Source organism: Podarcis melisellensis (assembly GCF_964234715.1).
Source record: "Podarcis melisellensis genome assembly, chromosome: 14".
Lineage (NCBI taxonomy): Eukaryota > Metazoa > Chordata > Lepidosauria > Squamata > Lacertidae > Podarcis > Podarcis melisellensis.
In genome coordinates this window covers 46,254,231-46,275,178 of record NC_138546.1, presented here as the reverse complement: position 1 = coordinate 46,275,178, position 20,948 = coordinate 46,254,231, and the positions used below count along the sequence as shown (strand labels likewise).

Here is a 20,948-nt window from a genome sequence, read left to right as displayed (position 1 = left end):
TGCTTCGTGCACTCCATGCAATTTTGAAAACCTCAACTAAGCATCTGCCCACGTGGGCCTGATATCTGCTGTACATAATGCACCCATCAATCCATTCCGCTAGAAACTCTAAAAATAAATTACAAACAAGCAAACAGAAACTGGAGATGGGAAGCTCCCTCTGCAGTACCTCAGCTCTGCTGCTCTCCTTCCACAGCTAACCTCTGTCTGTCTCCACTGCTGAGCCTCATCCATTTCTCTCTCCCCCTGACATTTTGCCTTTGCTAGATCACAAACTGCCTTTTTAGAATCCACCTGGAAAGGGAATGCCTTTCCTCTGTGCCACAACCAGCATGAGCTGAGCTGACGGTTTAGGATTGCCAGCTTCAGGTCCTACCTGGGGGAGCCCACTTGCCTCTCAGCCATTACTGTAAGGATGAGTCATTTGCAGGAGCATAACAGCAGCAGTTTATGGCGCCATTTCTCTTAGAAGCTCCCAGTCGTCCTCTCCTTCCCAGGTCAAACTGGGGGTCTTCTTCCTTGGGCCTGATCCAAATGGCTGTGCTCTCCAGCATATGGGTTTTAAGAATGGTTGTCTGCCAGAGGAGCTGAAGCTAGGAACAGAGCTTGAAGCAGGTGACAGCTCGGCTGCTTGGAAGGTGATTTGATGTGACCCTCGTCCACTGCACCAAGGAATGAGAAGAGGCACCAAGAGACTCACCCACATGCTGATGCACACAGTAAACTTTGCCAACAACCCACTGGAGCAGCAAGCCAGCCAGCCAGCTAAGGTGCCCTCTCTGCTGTGCCCACCTGTGTTTCCCAAAATCAAGCTGGTAGAGCCCATTAAAATTCTTGTTTGTTGAATTCTCTTAGCTAAAATTGCCAGTCATAAATTGCTGCAGTCACCAGAAAGTATCGTTTCTGATCCTTTCACTTAAACATCAACTTGGCTGTGTTAGGAACCCAACCATAAAACTGTAATTCAGTGGCTAATATTTTTAAAACCTGTGAACTGTAGAGTGGCTGCTCCCGTCATTTGAGCTGGACTGAGATGGCTCAGGTGTCAGAATGTTCAGTCTCCTCTTGCATCCATCCCTAAGTGGCTGGAGAGGCTGCTTGCTTAAGTTTGCTCTCTCATACACCAAACAGTCAGTGCAAAAGGGACAACAGTGTGTGCTAAGAGATATGCCAGTCAAGGACTTGACTTGCTCACAGAGCCATTACTCTAAAATAGGGGTCTAGACTGGAGGCCTGATGCAGCCCCCTTGACCCCCACCAAGTGGAGTGGAGTTAGCAAAAAGAGCCACACCCCCCCCCAAGAAGACATGCCCCACAACATCCAAAGTGACTTGGGAGGAGTTCCCTGAAATCAATGCCACTGGAGCTGCAGCACAGAAACCTGAGATTCAGCTCTGTCTTGGAAGATCCCTTTATGGTGTCCCTCAGGTATCACTCTCTACAGTGGTACCTCGGTTACATATGCTTCAGGTTACAGACTCTGCTAACCCAGAAATAGTGCTTCAGGTTAAGAACTTTGCTTCAGGATGAGAACAGAAATCGTGCTCCTGCGGCGCGGCAGCAGCAGGAGGCCCCATTAGCTAAAGTGGTGCTTCAGGTTAAGAACAGTTTCAGGTTAAGTACAGACCTCCAGAACGAATTAAGTACTTAACCTGAGGTACCACTGTATTGTAAAATGGCTTAAAGACAAATAAAAACCCTGCTTTCATAGAGGCTGACAAGGTCAGGGTTTCAGAAGGTGTAAGCACAGCTCCCCGATATTCTTGCCTGGTCCCAGAACAGCATAGTACGGATTGACTATATTATTTCCAGTTACCGGTACTTTCGTTGCATGGAGGGTGGGGACAATCCCACCTTTGAACTAACACAATCTGCTGTCCCTTTAAATCCTACGAAGTCTGCAGACCCCTTAAATGCACAGGGGGTTGTTGGCGAAGTTAACTGTGTGCATCGGCGGGTGGGTGAGTCTGGAGCAAGGTGCAACCTTTCCCTGCACTGTAATAAAGTAGCTGTTCATCTGTGGTCAGGGATTGTCAAGAAAGACCTTGAGTTCCTCTGCGTTATTTCACAGAGAGGCCATCAGACAGCTTTGCATCATCTCACTCTATCAATCAAGGGCCTCAGCCACTGCCTTCTGCGAGAACTCTTCCTGTTTTTCACAGACAGCTCAATAACTTGTCTAGGGGTTGTGATAAATGCCCTACATGCCTCACAAACTGTCTCCTCCATCGCCACCTGCAGCTCGGCTTTGCAGAGCTGGTGCTTCCTTTCCCCCCATCCAGTCTATTTCATTTCTTTGCACTTTTGAATGAAAGAGCCGCCGCATTTATATATCTGGCCCAGCGGAAAAGCTGCACTGCAGATTCCCCATTTGTCCCCAACAGAGAAGATTAGATTTCCGCTTAGGAACAGTAAGTGGAGAATAGACGCAGGCAAAATGATAGGAACTGTTGTTTTTAATCCCTCCTCCCGCCCTGCTTGCACTGAAACACACACTCTTTTCCTTTAATTTCACACACCAGTCATATTTTTAAAGATCAACTTTTGCAGCCCCAGCTGATCCAACTGCAGCCTCCTGCTGGTTCCGGAGCTGGAAGCCCCACAGAATCCCATCTGGGCACAATTGCCAGCAGTTGCTCAGGAGGCTATTACAGTAAATGAATAACTTCTCTCTCAGAGAGAAGGTGGCTCTTTCAGATCAGGTTGAAGGTCAATGGCAGGGGAGGACGAGGAGGCTCTCGTGTTGCAGCTGTCTGCAAATGCGCTTGGCTTCAGATTCAAGAAGGTCAGAAATCTGGAAAAGAACCAGAACTCTTGCGAGGTGGGGGTGCGCACAAATGACCTAAACCATGAGGGGAAAGCAAACTGCTACAAATGAGGCTTTAATGAGGCTTAGGGGTTCCATAGTAAGGAGACAGGGAACTTTTAAAATATAGTGGTTGTTCTAGTTTGAAAATCTGCATTTAGAAAATCCTCTCCTCTATGGGAAGCTGGAGCATCTGCTGTAGCAGGGAAGGCCAAAGCGTTTGGGGATTTTTGGGTTTAGAAAACAGAGCAACTAAGAGAGGACATGGTAGGAGGCTGTAAAATCAGGCATGGTGCATAAACAGTGGGCAGAGAGGAGTGTCTTCACACTCATTCATGCACTGCCACATGGTGCATCTACGGCCACAAGGTCAGGTGGCTTTGAAGAGGGAATTAGACAAGTTCATACAAGAGGTCCATTATGACTACATGGATGGGACATCCTGGTTCATGAGATGTGTGTGCCACTGAATGACATTTTCTGAAGGGGAAACAATAGGAGGGGGCCTGTTGCCCTCATATCTTTGTGGGGCTCCCATTGGGGCCTCTGGCTGCTATAGGAAGAAGCAGGGTGCTGAACTAGATGGACAACTTTGGGCTATTAATCACAGTGATTATACAGATAGAAATTACAGGTGCTGAGGCAATTCAATGCTTAATATTTGGCTGGAGACTAATATGGTATGTGTGGTTGTGGATGAAGCTATTTCCATTCTGCTGCAGTGCTGGGCTTCCCTGAGGTTTCTAGCTGATCCCTGGGTCTGACCCAACACAAGCAGATCAGAAACAGCCTGTTGGTCTCTTCCTGACACATGTGGGATGATGAGGCTGAGTATCAACCAGCAAAAATCACACTGAGTAAGTGAAGTTAATTCTATTAGAAGAAACAAAGCCTGCTCATGAATTAATTGCTGAGCAGGCTTAATGAGCTCAGCAACTCTTCTTGGTAGGTCTTGCACCTACAAGGCAGTTGTAGAGACCAATGTTCCTCACATTCCCACAGCTGACTAAATCTTCCCAAGCATTCTGAGACTACACAGGTCCCTTTTTTTTCTCTTTCCACTTCACACCTCTCCTGGTCCTGGGAGACCAGGGGGAAGAGGAGCTTGTTGTAGCAGGAGAGGGAGACACCCTGTCATCTTCACCAGCCTGACTCATCTCTGCCTCTTGGCCTCTCTCCTCTTCTGCTTCCACTTCTGCTTCTTCACTTCTTTCTGCCACAGCCTCTCCCTGCTCACTAAACCCTGTTACCTCTTCCAACACCTCCCAGTCTTCTGGCTCTGACCACTAATCATCATCCAATTACCAGTCCCCAGGCTCTGAGCCTTCTTCTCTCTGGATTCCCCCACTGGTGCCTTCCACCATTCCTCTGCATCTGGCCAGTCCATTACACTGAGTGGGAGCTAAGGCAGCATTGCAGATTTGTGCTGGTGGTCTTTCTCCAGTGGACCTGGTGATGTGCTACCTCCTCATGAGATCATGCCCACACTGGGATTGGCCTTAGGAGGAACAACTCCATTCTGGGTTTCCTTGACCCCCTTGGCTTCCACTTTCAGGCAAATAGAGCAACACTTTCCCCTTCCTGTGAAGCAGCAGGCCAGTGACCTCCAGATTGGCAATTGCTCTATCCAGGAGCTCATTAGTGGAGCTGTCTGTGTCTTTGCCATCAGCATTTGGTGAAAAGGGCTGCCACTGACCCTGCCAGACTTGGGTCAGGAGGTCAGGAGGTCTCGTTTATTATTCAAAATTGCTTTCTGACCTTTTCTCCACTAGGCCAAATGAGGTGGGGTGTCTTCTGGTTGGTTGGAGGAACTGTAACCAAATGCTGGTTTCTTGTGCGATTGATTCTTTTATCAGTGCTCTAAATTTGTGTCTACTTGTATGTACCTACTCATAGGCACAGTAACCTGAAGATTCTTGCACAATGATTTATACATCTTGCCAAATATGTACAGCATTTTGAAAATAATTGCAGCGCCATGGAGTCTTTGTATTGCTTCACCTGCAAATCTACTGAGTGATTCAGTAGATTGATAGATATGATAGATAGTTTGTAGTTATAGATCAAGTCCGAGTCTTTGCAGAGCTCCATGGTCTGAAGTTTTACTGTTTGACACTGATGGTTGTGGCAGTTGACCACCACAGTGTCCCTATGATGATGCACTATGATGACATTTTGCAGATGACAGCTGCTTAAGCCTCCTCTGGCTTTTGACAAAACTCAAAGAGAGCTCTCAGTTTGAATCAGATGGAAGTCTCATGCTGATTGCTCTGATCCTCAACATAGATCCCTGCTCTGTCTGCTTGTGAGGCTAATCTTATTGCATACAGCTCATAGGTCTGATGAACAACCAAGAGTCTTGCGGCACCTTAAAGACTAACCCATTGATTATGGTGTAAGCTTTTTGGACTACAGCTCGCTTCATGAGATACGTACGTTTGCATGTTTATATGGCTCTTCTTATGAACCACTTGCAGTTTGAACAGAGACAGCTGTACTATTAGGCAGAATAAGGTGACTGCCTCAGGCAGCTGATTTGGCATATTATGAAAAGACAGCAAATTATTGATTATTCCATTTATTATTGTAATTTTATTGTCAGGGAAAAAGAGAAGAGCCTGTTGGGTTTTCTGCATCAGGTTCCAAAATAAGTTGAGTCGTGTTCAGCATATTCACCTTGACTTGAGGTGGAGGCCCCATTTGCTAGAGGAAGCTGCTCCCAAATGCCCTGATTTTGTCTCCATTCATCCACCGTGTTGCAAAGGGATTTGATCCAATTCATTTGGCTGTTAATGCAGCTGACTTGACAACTAGCCTCCTGTTAATTCTGGTGAAGAGGCAGATGTGTTGAGACCAGGCAGCGATCTCTCCCAAATCAGCACGAGACAGCAAAATATCTTGGGCTGGCCTCAAGTTTGACATTAATTTAAAGGCTGTGTTGGGGCACCTGTTGTTGAACTACACCTCCCATCCTCCTCCCTGACCATGGCCCTTGCTGACTGCTGGGGGTGATGGAGGTCCAACAACATCTAGAAGACCACTAGCTCCCCACCCTAGTTTTTGGAACATATGTCCCATTCCCCATCTCCGTAGGCCTTTCTTGGGTTCTGGCAATTACAATAAAATCAATTCCTGATGTCACAGCCTGCTGTCTCGTGCTGATTTGGGAGAGATCGCTGCCTGGTCTCAACACATCTGCCTCTTCACCAGAATTAACAGGAGGCTAGTTGTCAAGTCAGCTGCATTAACAGCCAAATGAATTGGATCAAATCCCTTTGCAACACGGTGGATGAATGGAGACAAAATCAGGGCATTTGGGAGCAGCTTAAGTTGCCCAAGCTGGGGGCGGGGGCAATGATCTTCATCTATAAGGCAGTCTCGCAAGTGCTGTCTTGCTCTCTCCCTCCTTCCCTCCCTCCAGATCCATCCCAGCTCTCTGTGGTTCAGTTCCTCATCAGTCCTGGAAAATACTGGTCCTGGCCTGCCTCCCTGGGTCCTTGGGAGGGCAAACAATAACTAAATGGGTTTGCCCTGAAACTGGTGTCAAAATTCAGAGAGGAATCAAATGATTTTGAGACACTTAAAAGAAACATGGTTTAACAGAAAGTAGAGACGGTAGATGTTATCATGGACTGAATGTCTTAAATATTTTGTTCTTTTTTTTAAGTAACTGGCAGATGGAAAAAGTCCTTTTTATCTTTCTTTATTGTTTCTTTCCCTTTTCTCTTTTTCCCCTTCTTTTTTCCTCTCTCGCTTTCCTTTCTACTTCCTGTTTCTTTTCTTTTTATCTCTTCTTTCTTTCTTTCTGGTTGTCACCTCTCTTCTTTGTTTTCTTCTCTTGCTTCTTCGGCGTACTCTGCTTGGGGCCTATATTAAGGGCCAGAAAATGTGTGCTCGTGGGGGTGGTAGATGGTTGGTGGAGGGCCCTGGCTGGGAAGGCAGGGAAATGTTGGTCTCTGCTTCCAGCACATGGACATGCCCCACCTAAACCAAGTAAATAAATAAAATACTTAACTAACTGACCAAATGCATCACAGATAATTCAGTTCTGCCTCCCCAAAACACATAAAGCCTGCCCCCCCTCCAAAATAAATCCAGCAGCATCAGCTCCTGCTTGTGGAAACAGTATTGAAAGCTTTGTTTTGGGTGGGAAAAAGGGAAAGAAGTTTCCAGTCCTGTAATTCTGCTTGCTGTTGATATCCTTTGAATACACCCCCAGGCTGTTTTGGTGTGTTTATATATATATTCCCCACCCCACCCTGCCAGCACAGATGACAGTAGAATTAAAGATCACATTGCCATTTACATAAAGTAGGGACTTCTTTTAAAAGAGCACTGAAACCAAATAAGTATTCTATTCCCTAAATGCCACCAATTCATTATGAGACTTAGTATGTGAAATGAAATGATTTTAGTCTGCAGTCAAGGGCTGTGCATAATATAACACTCCTGCTGTTAAACAAGTCACTCCAGACCATTTAAATGCCTTGTTCATTTTGAGGCATACCTGGCATTTGAAAGAGTCCCTCCTCCATAATGGGTTTCTCCAAAGCTGGAAGGAGGTTTGGTGAAAATTATTTTAAAAGGGTAAAGGGACCCCTGACCACTAGGTCCAGTCGTGGACGACTCTGGGGTTGCGGCGCTCATCTCGCTTTATTGGCCGAGGGAGCCAGCGTACAGCTTCTGGGTCATGTGGCCAGCAGGGCTAAGCAGCTTCTGACGAACCAGAGCAGTGCACGGAAACGCCGTTTACCTTCCCGCCAGAGTGGTACCTATTTATCTACTTGCACTTTGACATGCTTTCAAACTGCTACGTTGGCAGTTAAACCCAGTCATATTCTGACACACACATCCCTCCCATGTCATGTGATGGTCAAATAGGATCTCATAAGGTGGGGCCCCTTAGCTGGCAGGGCTGGCTGATCAAACTCTGCTCTGTGGCTCACTCAGAAACTTCAGACTTGCCATAGAGGTCTGTTCAATCAGCCCATCCTCTGAGAAGGGAAATCCCTGGATCTTTGCCAAAAATCTAGACCCAGTCACAGGCTTTTAGGATTACAAGTAACTTAATAAAGGATAATGACGACCCCCAAACTGAGCACACCAGTATCACAAGCCAGCTTAACCAAGTGCACTTATAAAGCAGCAGGTTGATATTAGGTTTTAAGTCAGATTAAGTTCTTGTATAACCTACAATTACATGGTTTTTCAGTTTTAAAAAAAATGGAGATGATTGGGCTCAATAGACCCTTCTGTATATTTAACTTCTGTTTAATTGGATTGGGAGCTGCTAAAACATCTTGGAGCTAGAGCCTCTAATCTGAGGAAATGATCCCAACAGTTTTGCAGAGCTTAGGGCAGCAGACAGATAACATAAGCATGCGAAGAAGGCTCACACCGAGGCCCCTTCATCACCCCAGTTTTTCAGCAGCTTGTGCTGCCACTGTTGTTGTTTTTTAAACTGCAAACGTATCTATTAATTGTGCTCCACTTTGCCCACATTTGCAGGCCAAAAAAGTGAGTTTGGCCTTAGTTGCTCTGTTTATTTATTTTCATGCATGAATCACTTCCTGTACAACACCTCCAAGTTACATATGCAGTAGGTAACATATATTTAAAACAAAACAATTCCAGTTTCCAATTCATTACAAAGCCTTAATTAGGAGAGCTGTTTCTTGTCCCCTTTGCATTTTGTAGGTGCCAGAGTCCAAGTAACCACCCTTAATGAGAGGAGCAGCTGCTTCCTCTTCGGAGTACAATGGCTGTCAGAAAATCTGTACTTCCCTAATGAACAAGTCGTCTTCTCTTGAAATCTAGGAGGAAACTGCCACCCGATCCACAGTAGGGTCATCAGTTGCAACTGGATCAGCTGTGTGGTGTTGTGGCTGGAGGATCATAATTGAACTGGGGAGAGCTGGGTTCAAATCCCCACTTGTGAAGCTCCCAGTGTGGTTTTGGGTTGGTTGGCCAGTCATCTTATCTTACCTACAGGGTTGCTCTGGGAAGAGGGATCACTGGACGGTATGCCTGAGCACGTTGAAGGGGTAAATATATAAGACCCCTCCTTAAGAATTGAATAAGACCTAAGGGGTCCCTCAGCCTCTCCCAATCAAATGGGCTCAAAATTTAATGTGTTACATAGATCTGGATTGTGCTTCAGGCATAATTGGCATGGATCTCCCTTCATTTTGCAGTCTCCATTGCCCAGGCAATGCCATTGATCTGGGATGATACGGTGCCAGCAAAGCCTCAACTGGAACTTCCTTTGCTTATTGCCTTCGGGATCCTGTGAATCATTCCTTTAGCCATTTACTGCTATCATTTAAATTTCATTTACAGATTACACTTGCACTCCAGTGTCCTGTTTCAGGCAGAAGACCCTGCTGGGGGGGGGGGGTTGGTTGGGGGGCACAGCTGGTTCCAGAGAAGCCAAATCCATCCAGGGTCTAATGAGCAGAGCCAGAATCAAAAGTCCAGAAAAGCAAGTCTTGTACTCCAAAATGTGTAGTCAGATCATAGTGGAATGCCAGGTCTCAAACACACAGAGCAGAGAAGTACTTATCAGCACCATGGAGAGCTCTAGCTAAACTGAGCCCAAAGGAGGGTTTGGGCTTATGGCCCCAGTATGGTCTCTATTAACCTTAAAAGGGACTTGATTGCTTTAGGGCAGCGGTTCTCAACCTGTGGGTTCCCAGGTGTTGTTGGACTACAACTCCCATCATCCCTGAGCTCTGGCCTTGCTAGCTTGGGGTGATGGGAGTTGTAGTTCAACAACATCTGGGGACCCACAGGTTGAGAAAGGCTGCTTTGGGGGCTTTTGACTGCACCAACATGAGTGGGGATGTGGCATTATATGGCTTTGGAGCTTGCGCCCCTGGCATCTGTGGATGGCAGTGGTGAAGGGCAGTCGGGGGTCTGGCTTCATGGAACTACCTCCTGGTGACATGCGTTCTCAGGAGGTAGGGGTGCTGGTGACTTTGTCATACTTGCTTTATATAGAACATACATGAGGTGTTTTGGTGTCACATTAATCCCATGTTATAGACATAGGTAACCAAGGGTCGAATTCAGCCTTCTCGTGATCATGTGTCACTTCCTAACAGCAGTGGGTGTCTAATAAGGGGTTAACATGCTCCCCTTCTCTTCTATCTCTCTGACTTCATTCAGGCCATGTGCAGCTGTCAGATATGGTCTTTGTATCCATAAGGAGGAAGAAAGGTCATCTTGCTCTCTGGAAATTACACAGAGTGCCTATTGGTGTATGATGCTCTGCCCTTGCTAACTGTTGACACTAGTCTCCTGGCTGACCCCATCTATGTCGGTGTCTCTAAGAGATATTCCCCTCTGCCATATGGTGCTCTACTCACTCCAGAGTCCTAATTTCAGGGCCTCTGGAATTAATTCTTTAATCTGCTCTCCAAAAATTGTAATGAAGACGCTGACATTTAATCAGTATAACAGCAAGAGCTTACTACACATCAGACCCCAACTCTACATTTCAGTAACCTCCCTACCTTTTAAAAACTACACCACCAGATTACCAAGTGCCCCAGTACCAGGACTGAGCCACGGACCAAAAGAGCCTTACAGGTCACTTCCAGCTGTGATTTCCCATCCCTTCTTTGAGCTGTGCCACTGCATGAGGCTTTCAGCATCTCTCAAATGACACAGTGCAGCTATTGAGTTCCTCTGGAGATGTGGAGCAACCTTGAGAATGTTTCACCTGGGAATATTTGCATTCTGCTCCCTCACAGAGAAGTCAAAATGAACACAATCACTCTAGACTTCATTAATGGTTTTCTTGCAAGCTTTGGTGGGAAAATGGTTTTGACGAATTAGATTTGAAGCTGCTCAGAAGTCTTGCTGAGCTTGTAACACAACTTAAATTAAGTTATAGCTACAAGTGATAAGCCGTGCTTGCTAATTTACAATTATATTTATTCACTTTGTTCCCAGAAGCTTCTGAATGCTTTCCCTAGTCTAAGATAGATTTGCCTGTTTACCAAATGCTCCTGACTTTCAAAAGGTGTGCTTAGCTGTGTTGCAGCCTGAATAGAATTATGATCTGCTAAGAGCAGCAAAACAATCAGATTTACCCTCCCCCTCCTCTCCTCCTTCTCCTGAGGTGACCCATTCAGGCTCTGAGGTGGATTCCTGGAAGGACAGTCTTCCGAACCTCAGCTTAGTCCATGTGCCTCTTGCTTCCCTTGCCAGCTCAGACTATTATCACAGTGTGACAGCAGGCCAGCAAAAAGTTTATACAGTGGTACCTTGGTTCTCAAACGCCTTGGTTCTCGGACAACTTGGAACTCAAATACTGCAAACCTGGAAGTAAGTGTTCCAGTTTGTGAACTTTTTTCAGAAGTCAAACATGCTCCATTTTGAATGTTATGCTAAGGTCTGTCTGTTTTTGCTATTTATTTTGCATTTCTGTGGCTCTTTGTGTGTGTGTGTGTGTGTGTGTGTGTGACTGTGTGGAACCCAGTTCACCTATTGATTGATTGTGTGACTGCAGTATATTGTTTATTGCTTTCATTTTAGATCTTGTTAGATAGTAAAATTCATGTTAAATTGCTGTTTTTGGGGTTGTTTTTAAAAGTCTGGAATAGATTCATCAATTTTGCATTACTTTCTATGGGAAAGCGTGCCTTGGTTTTGGAACGCTTTGGTTTTGGAACGGACTTCTGGAATGGATTAAGTTTTAGAATCAAGGTACCACGGTATAGAGATGTAGATGTTAGGATTTCTTTCTCATCTTGTTTGTTTCCCGTACAATATATGTTGGTATATATGCACTAGAGGCTATGAATGTTGCCTTCTCCCAGGTTCCCCCATGAATTTCCCTGCAAATTGTTGGCCACCTCCTCCACTGTGGTGCTTCTTTCTCCATTGCCCCAGAAGTTCTTATTCCTAAAAGCTGGCTCAGTTCTTAGAGCGTATCAGTGACTGGGGAAAACAGTTGTGCTGGGTGCAGATACTGGGAAAGAGAAGGAAGAGGAAGGGTTTCATGTTTGTTTCATTTCTGGTTTGACATATATTCACATTTATTTTGTTAAATCTTAAGACATTTGGAATTGGGAGGTCTTAGTATCCAAACTAAGAAAATGTGACCTCAGCATAGACAGAGCAGCTGAAAGAAAGTTAGCTATTTGCTAGAGTGTTACTGTTCTTCTCTTTTTTCTTTTAGCTGCCACCAGTTGTGACAACTGCACAACACCTGCAGACCTCCAAGAAGGAAAAGACACGGCTGAGAGGCAGGTCTTGGAAGAGTCGGAAAATCCAGGTGAGAGAATCCCAGGTTCTTGCCTGGTGCAGCCGTGTGAGAAAGCAGGCAAAGCAGAGGGGTCAAGGCAATGTGCTTTCCTTTGGGGCAGTCTGGCCAGTTGTCTCTGGAGAATCCCTTTCATCCAGGTCCAGGCAGGGCAAAGCTGATAGAAGAAGTTTCCCATAAGAATTTGTGATAGACTCAAGATGAGAAGCTGGATGGACCAGATAGTGATCTCTTCTTTCCCAGAAAAAAAGGACCAGGGTGCTGTTCAACTATCAATCATGCTGCTCTTGAGAAAATTTAATGGGAAACAGTATTGTTGCATTTCCTTTTTTCTCCAGATCAGCAACTACTGTATTTCTCCTTCTACCTCTTCTCACATCCATCTTTGGATAGATGCCAAGTTCTCCCCATTGTTTAATCTCTTGTCACATGTCCTGCATATGTCCATTTTAACTTCCCACTACATCTGCAACTTTTGATCTTTGTCATATCCATTTATTATCTTTTCTATCTTTTAATGATCTTTCTTAGCTTGCCTGTTCTATGGGATGCTGTGCCGTTCTTAAGCTGTTCACGTTTCTCTGTGTCATGGTCCGGTTCTCTGCTCCATCACAGATAAAATGCACATATCAAACACTTTAGCTTTCAAATCTAAGGTTATATTTTTATTTTTTTGATATAAAGCTAAATTTTCCAACAGCTGCTCATGATTATTTTAGCCTCCTATTTATTTCTGCTGTTTGCGCTTCTCTTCCCAATGCGATCTTTTTCCTAATAGTATTATCCTAATATTTTAATAAAGGGAGAGGGGAAAATCTCCTGGAGCATCCTGTGGACCGATATATATTTGTGCACAAAGTACTGAAGTTATGACATGTCCCTCCTTCGACCCAGTCGGCCAGGGCTGTATTCAGGAGAATTTGCAGAGTGCTGTCTCTCACTCACAAAAGGGCTAAGCAGCCTTGTCCATCCATTCCCTCCCCCCTGCCCTCCTGCCACCAATATATTTTCTTCTCCTACATCTTTGTGTGCCAATCTGTGAACCATAAGCTGAGTTCTGTCAGCTTAGTTAAAAGCTCCCCAAATCTAGCCACGCATGTGTGCTGCTGAGAGGGCAGCTGCTGAGCGGCCTGATCCTTCCCCAAGGAGCACTGCTGAGATTTAATTTTCAGTGAAAGGGTGCAGCAGCCTGAAATCCATGTCAGGTCCCTGAAGTCATCTCAGACCCCACCTCAGGCTGTGGGCTACACGATTGGATTTCAGAGCACAGGATTCTCCAGGAGGGAGGTGAAAAGGAGCCGGCCACCATTTACCTGCTCTGAGCTGGGCTTGGTTTCTAGCACTGCTCAGGAATGCAGGAGGAACAACTCTTCTTGTGCCATAATAATAATAATAATAATAATAATAATAATAATAATAATTTATTTATACCCCGCCCATCCGGCTGGGTTTCCCCAGCCACTCTGGGTGGCTTCCAACCAAATATTAAAAACAATACAGTGTACCTCGGGTTAAGAACTTAATTCATTCTGGAGGTCTGTCCTTAACCTGAAACTGTTCTTAACCTGAAGCACCACTTTAGCTAGGGGGTCTCCCGCTGCCACTGCACGATTTCTGTTCTCATCCTGAAGCAAAGTTCTTAACCATTGGTAATATTTCTGGGTTAGCGGAGTCTGTAACCTGAAACATATGTAACCTGAAGCATATGTACCACTGTACAGTGTCAGACATTAAAAACATCCCTAAACAGTTGTCTTTTAAAAGTAAAATAGTTGTTTATTGCCTTGACATCTGCTGGGAGGGTGTTCCGCAGGGCGGGCGCCACTACCGAGAAGGCCCTCTGCCTGGTTTCCTGTAACCTCACTTCTTGCAATGAGGGAACCGCCAGAAGGCCCTCGGCGCTGGACCTCAGTGTCCAGACTGGATGATGGGAGTGGAGACGCTCCTTCAGGTATACTGGACCGAGGCTGTTTAGGGCTTTAAAGGTCAGCACCAACACTAAGTTAAAGAAGGGCAGGAGCTTCTTCTGAGACTGGCTCAAAAACAATAAAAGTCAGCAATTTCAGTAACAAAAAGAGCATATCCCGTGGCCTCGTTTGGTTGTAACAATGAACAGCCTGCAGTTGCAAATACTCTCCATGATCTGTTTCCCTTTGAAGGAAATGTATATTCTGGCTTTTGATTGTTTCTGCCATTAGCTCCCTTGAAATAGAGCCCATTCCCCCCTCTCTCAGAGATGTGCAGCTTGAAATCCAAGAGGTGTCAGGCCAGCAGCAGAGGAGTTAAGGGAGATTTCGCCCACAGGCAGAGGTGCGCCAGAGAATATGTTTACTGCTACAGCCTCTCCGCTGCATCTGAGAGCTCTGCCTGGCTTGCTCTCTTTGCAATCATGAATTTCCCCAGCCTTGGCCTCTGTCCATTCCTGCATTTTAAAGAACTTTCCTCCTCCTCCTCGGTCGGGAAACCTCCAGAGAGTTTTCTACGGGGCTCGTTGCTTCCCACTGAGAATTTGTAGCTTGGTTGTCATGGCGACGTCGTATTTCTCCAAGAATTGCTCATATTGATCCGTGGACAGGCGTAAATGGACAGGCGAGAGTGAAGAATAGAGAGGGCGGCTGGGAGTCCTCTAATGTGGCCAGAGGTTATGGGGCTGGAAATCAGCTCATAGCCAGCATCTAGAGAGAGAGAGAGAAAGGGACAGCTTCATTTCATTTCAGGGTTTTGTTTTCACACTTTGTGCGATTGTCGACTTTCCCCGTTGACTGGCGGGGGGGGGGGGGGAGGGATGATGACTTGTTAGTCGCCTTGTCACGCCAGATCTTCAGCGCTTGCTCTGACACAGCTGTCAGCCTCCCCTTGCCGGGCAGTTTGGGGACCCGCAACAAAGACCCGGGGACATGAATTATTTATTGCCGCTTGTAGGGATGGAATTATGTGATAAGAAATCGAGACACTTCTGACAGAAGCCCTTGTTTGAAAAGAGAGGTCTGGAGAGAGGAGCCCAGGTCCTTCTTGATGCCTGCCTCTTAATCTTTGGGCAAGCAAAGTGCCGGGAAGATGGGAAGGGTGCCCAACAAGGGCTGCCCATCCTGCTTCACTGCCAGAGGTGAAACGGGAACTTACCAACCCCCCTCTGACCCCTGTGCCAAAGCTGTGCTTTCCAGGGTGGCGTAGTGCGACTCATGCCACACATTGGCGATTAATATACACAGAACAATAATTATACATACCTTATCAACCTTCTGAGAAAAATTCAAAACATTAAACAAAGCCACAAAGACTTGCGAACTACCCGGTCTAAAATGATGTCTGGTTTCAATAGATTTTTCAAATGCTTCACTCAGTCTTTTAGATCGGTTCATGAAGATACAAACGAAAGGTAAGTTCAGTGATATTCACAATACTGAGAGATGCTAGTAGAATTGTAGATAGATGTTGATAAAGTTGTAGACAATGAAGTTGTAGATGACAGGGTGCCGGCATTTTGCACCTGTTTCGCCCTGGCAGTCCAAGTAATCAAAAGGCCACTGTTCGCCCCCCATGGGGCCCTTTAACTGGGGCTTGCAGGTAGCACACTCCCAAGATAGCTTCCCAGGCTTCTTCAGTGGTCTAATCTCAAAGTCTTGAAACGTATATTTATATTCAATCTTATAGAGAATACTCTTTCTTAGCTTAAGCTTAAGAGACTGATTTGCTTCCAGGGTGGCGTGGCTGCAGCTTCTGGGTGCCCTGCTGTGCCATGGGAGAAGTGAGGAGAAGGGGCAGCCAGGATTAGATCTCTGCTGAACCCACCACCGCCATTTATCTTTGCTTCTCTGGCTGTGGCAGGGCAGTGTCCCCGCAGGATTCCACCACTGGAGGTGGCTGCTTCAGTCCATATAAGGCCAGCTCTGATGCCGAAATCTCTTTGCCCTCAATAGCAAAGCTTGGCTAAATGAGAAGTTACCTTAACCAACCAACAGTACCTGGTTGGCCACTGGGTGCTGACTAGCAAGCTGTGTGTTTTACTGCCCCATGGCTGAGCTGATCCTCATTGCAGGGTCACCTGAGCCTCACATGCCTCCTCCTCCTCCACAAGGGCCTCATCCAGATCATCATCCCAGAGGTGGAGGTGCCTCAGGGGCCACCCCAAGGCAGCCACTCCTTCCCCAAGCATCCTTTCAGGCTGAGCACCTAAACAGCTGGCGCCTTCACCTGACAGGGCAATGACAGGAAGGGGTGCCATAAACTGGGCCACCTCATTTGCTGTGAGTTGCTGTCCCCTGAGTTGCTGCCAGTAGAGTAAGCATCAAGGTGGCATGTTGCTGGGGCTGCCAGGGCCCCGACTCACACTCCACTAGGCAGTGCCTGAAGGTGTTGCCACCCAGGGGCATTTGAGATCCTGCCCACCTGTTTGCATTTGGCAGGAAAGGGCATGTCCACCATTAGCATCCAACGGGTGGCTGTGATGTCAGTGTCTTCCCTCCACTGCCAATAATAATACAGTGAAACCTCGGGTTAAGAACTTAATTTGTTCCGGAGGTCCATTCTTAACCTGAAACTGTTCTTAACCTGAAGCACCACTTTAGCTAATGGGGCCTCCCGCTGCTGCCCGATTTCTGTTCTCATCCTGAAGCAAAGTTCTGAACCTGGGGTAAAATTTCTGGGTTAGCGGAGTCTGTAACCTGAAGCGTATGTAACCCGAGGTACCACTGTAACAACAACAACAACAACAACAATTTATTTCTACCTCACCCATCTGGCTGGGTTTCCCCAGCTACTCTGGGCAGCTTTCAACAGAACATTAAAAAACAGAATAAAACTTCAAACATTAAAAACTTCCCTAAACAGAGCTGACTTCAGATGTCTTCTAAAAGTCGGATAGTTGTTTATTTCCTTGACATCTGATGGGAGGGTGTTCCACAGGGTAGGCACCACTACCAAGAAAGCCCTCTGCCTGGTTCCCTGTAACCTCACTTCTCACAGTGAGGGAACCACCAGAAGGCCCTTGGAGCTGGACCTCAGTGTCTGGGCTGAACGATGGGTTCCAATGGCAAGGAATTGCAAGTGAGGAGCAGGCTGAGTTCCATTCAGGCCCTGCTTGTGGGCTTCATCCCTTAGGGGCATCTGGTTGGGGCAGACTGAAGTAGCCATCTTGGGTGGTGGAATCCCATGGGGTGGCGCCCATCCCTTCCCAGCTGCAGCGGCCAGAATTGCAAGGCATCAACAGCTTCCACCAAAATCTTGTGGAGCTATCTCAAGTCTTCCACAAGATCTCACAAGAGTTCCATGAGATCTCATTGGAAGCCTTCTCCGCCACCGTGTGATGCTGGTGAGGTTTTGGTGGTGCACGTGGCACCTTCTCATTTCACCTCAGGTGGTGGAACGGGGTGGTCCACCTCTAGAACTGGGTGTGACGCTCAGATCAGCTGCTTGCAAAGCTGAACAACACCCAACCCCAAAGAATAGGTCCTATGCAGGCAGCAGCAAGGCCCCAAGGACTGGTTAGCCTTCTGGGCTGATGCTGTTTGGTCCTTATGCAAAACTGGAAGAAAACATGCCTCATTTATTTATATAATGCTTTATATCCCATTTATATAATGCATGATTTGTGACGGCTCGCAATAATTGAAATCAAAATATCAAAGGCAAGACAGCAGTATCAGCAAAACACAGCAAAGGCAGATAAGAACATGATCTTCAGATAAAGCATTATCTGCCTAGGATCCAGCCTGCTGGAACAAAAAGGTCTCCACTAGCCAGTGGAAGAGAACCGTGGTCCAAGGTGTCCAGAACTCCACTGTGGGACACAGAGGAGACCCCCTCCATGTTATCTTTAATGAGTTGGCAGGCTGGTCAGGGGAGAGGGAGACCCTCAAAGGACCTTGCTTTGGAAATGTTGGTCAACAAGCAAGAAGGCATTAATGGGCTGAAAGGGGCATGTCTTGCAAACAAAAAGCAGGCATGACACATTTTAGGAATGGCAGGAGAAGGAGTTCCTTCCAAGGAGAATTGGCATGACAGCTGGGACCTTGCAAGGCCAGCTGAAGCCTTTGAACCAAATGAACTGGCGCAAGAGCAGAGATGGAGGGGGTATTCAGTATAAACTCATGGAAGTTAATTCCATGCAAATAGAATTTCCATGGTCAGAGGCAGTATAAACCCAAGTGCCAGGGGCAGGGTGAAAATCAGGGGTTGGTCATCATCACCTTCAGACCTTGCATGTAAGCTTCAGTGGGAAGCATCTGAGTGGCCACTGTGAACAACAGAATTCTGGGCTAGGCTGACCATTCATCTTATGGCTGTTAGCCACAGTGGGTATGGGTCACCTGCATTTGAAGGAGACGCTGTGAACAGGCAGTGGAAAAGAGAGCTCTTGCCTTCTTCATCTGCTGCTTAGAATCCTAAAATTGTAGCATTGGAAGGGACCATGAGGATCATCTAGTCCAGCTCCCTGAAATGTAGGAATCTTTTTCCCAATGTGGGGCTTGAACCCACAGCCATGAGATTAAGAGTCTCTTGCTCCACCAGTTGAGCTATCCAAGGTCCCCCTAGTGGCATCTGACTAGTCTCTGGGCGATGATGGACCTTTGGTCTGTTTCAACAGGGGGTACTTCTCTGTTATTATATATCAATGCTCTTTTATGTTTTCATTTTCCTGTGTGTTAAGCTCTTCAGAAATGGCCAGCCTTACCCATGGCTTTTAAAAATAATAATAATGAAAACATCATCACTACCTTTCCCTTGTTGTAAGCCTATCAGCCAAGCAGACAATTCACATGACATTTGAATAATTTGAGGAATGCATAAGGAATGTATCGAGCTGGCATTTCAGTTTGTCACACCCAGGGATTTTGCACAGCATCCAACCAAGCTTGAACAATGTATTTGAAACAATAGCCAGATTTTGGTAAATAATGTGCGCCGACCACATAAAGTCAAATGATAATTTGATCTATTGGTATTATCTAGCTTTTCTGTGGAATTTCTGATAATCCAGATAATGTGTCTGCCATCCATCTGTTGGGCTTTGAAATCAATTTGGTCAAGCAAGAAATTAATCCAGGATTTATCTGTGATCCTGACCCATCAGATCCCATAGGCTACAGTAAAGCAATTAAAAAGTTGAGGAGTCTATTAACCATTGTCCCACCCTTTTGCCACGTACCACTCCATTCACCATTACGTGGCTTTTTGCCTCTGCAGGTGACCTAATTTCAGGTCTTGACCTCTAGAGTGAGGTGGAAATATTCACACACAAACACTTCTTAAGCTGGACTTTCCTTGCCCCTCCATTTTCTAGGTATATGAGAGGTGAAAAGTTGCACAGATACCAGTCTGTGGTATGGAGGGGTGTGTGTGTGTGTGTGTGTGTGTGTGTGTGTGTGTGTGTGTTGTTTTGGGCCACAACGCTGTGAAATTTATGCAAGGCTTAATTTCTGCAGATGTTTGTTAAAGGTTATGAAAATGTGTTGTTCTAAAGTCAAGTGGCTCTTTGTGCTGCATGTGCATGGGAACCTTTTAAAAACATGCAAAATGGATCAGAAGATTTTTTAAAATGTGGCATTTTTGTTTTGCAGATGAGAAGAAGTCGCATCCTTGGCTGTTCAAGGTGTGTTCTTGCAAACTGTGTTAGAGGTCGGTCACACCCTCCTAAGGAAGGCAGAAGATGGAGAATTGTAGCAAAAGTGGAAATTCACGCTGTGTTTTGGTGTGACTGCCTATTTCTTGGGTTTTGCATTAACCATATTTCACGGCACCTTCTGATCCTTCCATGCCTCCACTCCCTATCCCTCTCCCCATTATTACATTTACCTTAAATTACCAGGGCAGAGTTCCTGTTTTGGATCATTATGCTGCTTTGGATCATTATGTTTTCCCCCCAAAAGGCATAAAAATAAAAACAGAATTTCAAGGAGAACATCAGTGTCACTGGAAACCTTAGAGATGTCTTGTGAGAAATGCAGTTTCAGAACCAACACCTGATTCTGCATGTTTTTTTTTATAAAGATATCTGTATTAATCTAATATGCAGAAATAAATTTGTTAGGTTTTTAAGGTGCCATAAGACTTTGTTATTTATAAAGGTCAGCGATTGTGCATTCACATTTCCTCTATCTTCATAGCAACCACCCTGTTTCAGAATCTGCTGTTATTAAAACTTTGAGTAACTGGGCAGCCTGTCCTTCTGAATATCAGTTGCAATTGTGGGGCCTCATGGGGGGGGGCAAGTGCAGATCTTGAACTCGTGGCACTTCTTATTGGCTTTTCTTGGGGCATCTGGGAGCTGGACTAGACGGGTCCCCTTTGGCCTGACCCAGCTGCCTGGCTGTTCTTTGAAGAAAGATTTGATACAGAAGTTTGACTTGAGTTTAAATAAAGTATTGTTGCAAAAGCTGTGTGCCACCCCTACTCTCTGCAAGATTCCTGGGGGTACCAGATGCTCACCCAGGGTCTCTGTTCCTTTGGAGAATTGAGACACGGCAGAGACTGTTGCAGCTTTAAGAATTATGGTTTATTCGCCTATTTACACCTTTAGTCCTCATGGAGGAAGTCCAAATCTTACAGCATTGTCATTTCAAGAGGGGCTTGTCCCCCGCAACAGTGCAGCCCTGGAGTCCCGGGCATCTCTCCCAGCCAGCCTGCAGCCAGTCTGCCCAAGATGGATCCCAGTCCTCCTTCTTCCTTCCTCTTCCCAGAACATCTTGCTAAAAAACTCTCATTTCCTGTCACCCCAGACCCAGTTAACCTGGCAACCTTCCAACCCTGTCTCTGTTCATACCTCAGGGCAAGGGGGAAAGGACAGTTCTCTTGCACTGCCAATGGCTTTCAGTGGCCCTCTATTGTTTCTTAATGGTCCTAGTTTGGCCAGGTCACTTTGCATAGGCTAGC

The 20,948-nt window shown here is 46.0% G+C and overlaps 1 protein-coding gene across 1 annotated transcript in view; it reads left to right on the top strand.

The window, feature by feature from the left end:
• The window catches only part of WDR72 (WD repeat domain 72), a gene marked incomplete at its 5' end in the record, with an annotated part of 73,434 nt that extends 53,540 nt beyond the window's left edge, over nucleotides 1-19,894 (top strand). The window contains 2 exons of the mRNA XM_081887844.1: nucleotides 11,994-12,089; nucleotides 19,637-19,894. Coding sequence (XP_081743970.1) covers nucleotides 11,994-12,089; nucleotides 19,637-19,692 — 152 coding nt within the window. The 3' untranslated portion in view covers nucleotides 19,693-19,894. The remainder of the gene's footprint in view (nucleotides 1-11,993; nucleotides 12,090-19,636) is intronic.
• Nucleotides 19,895-20,948: the final 1,054 nt, after the last annotated feature.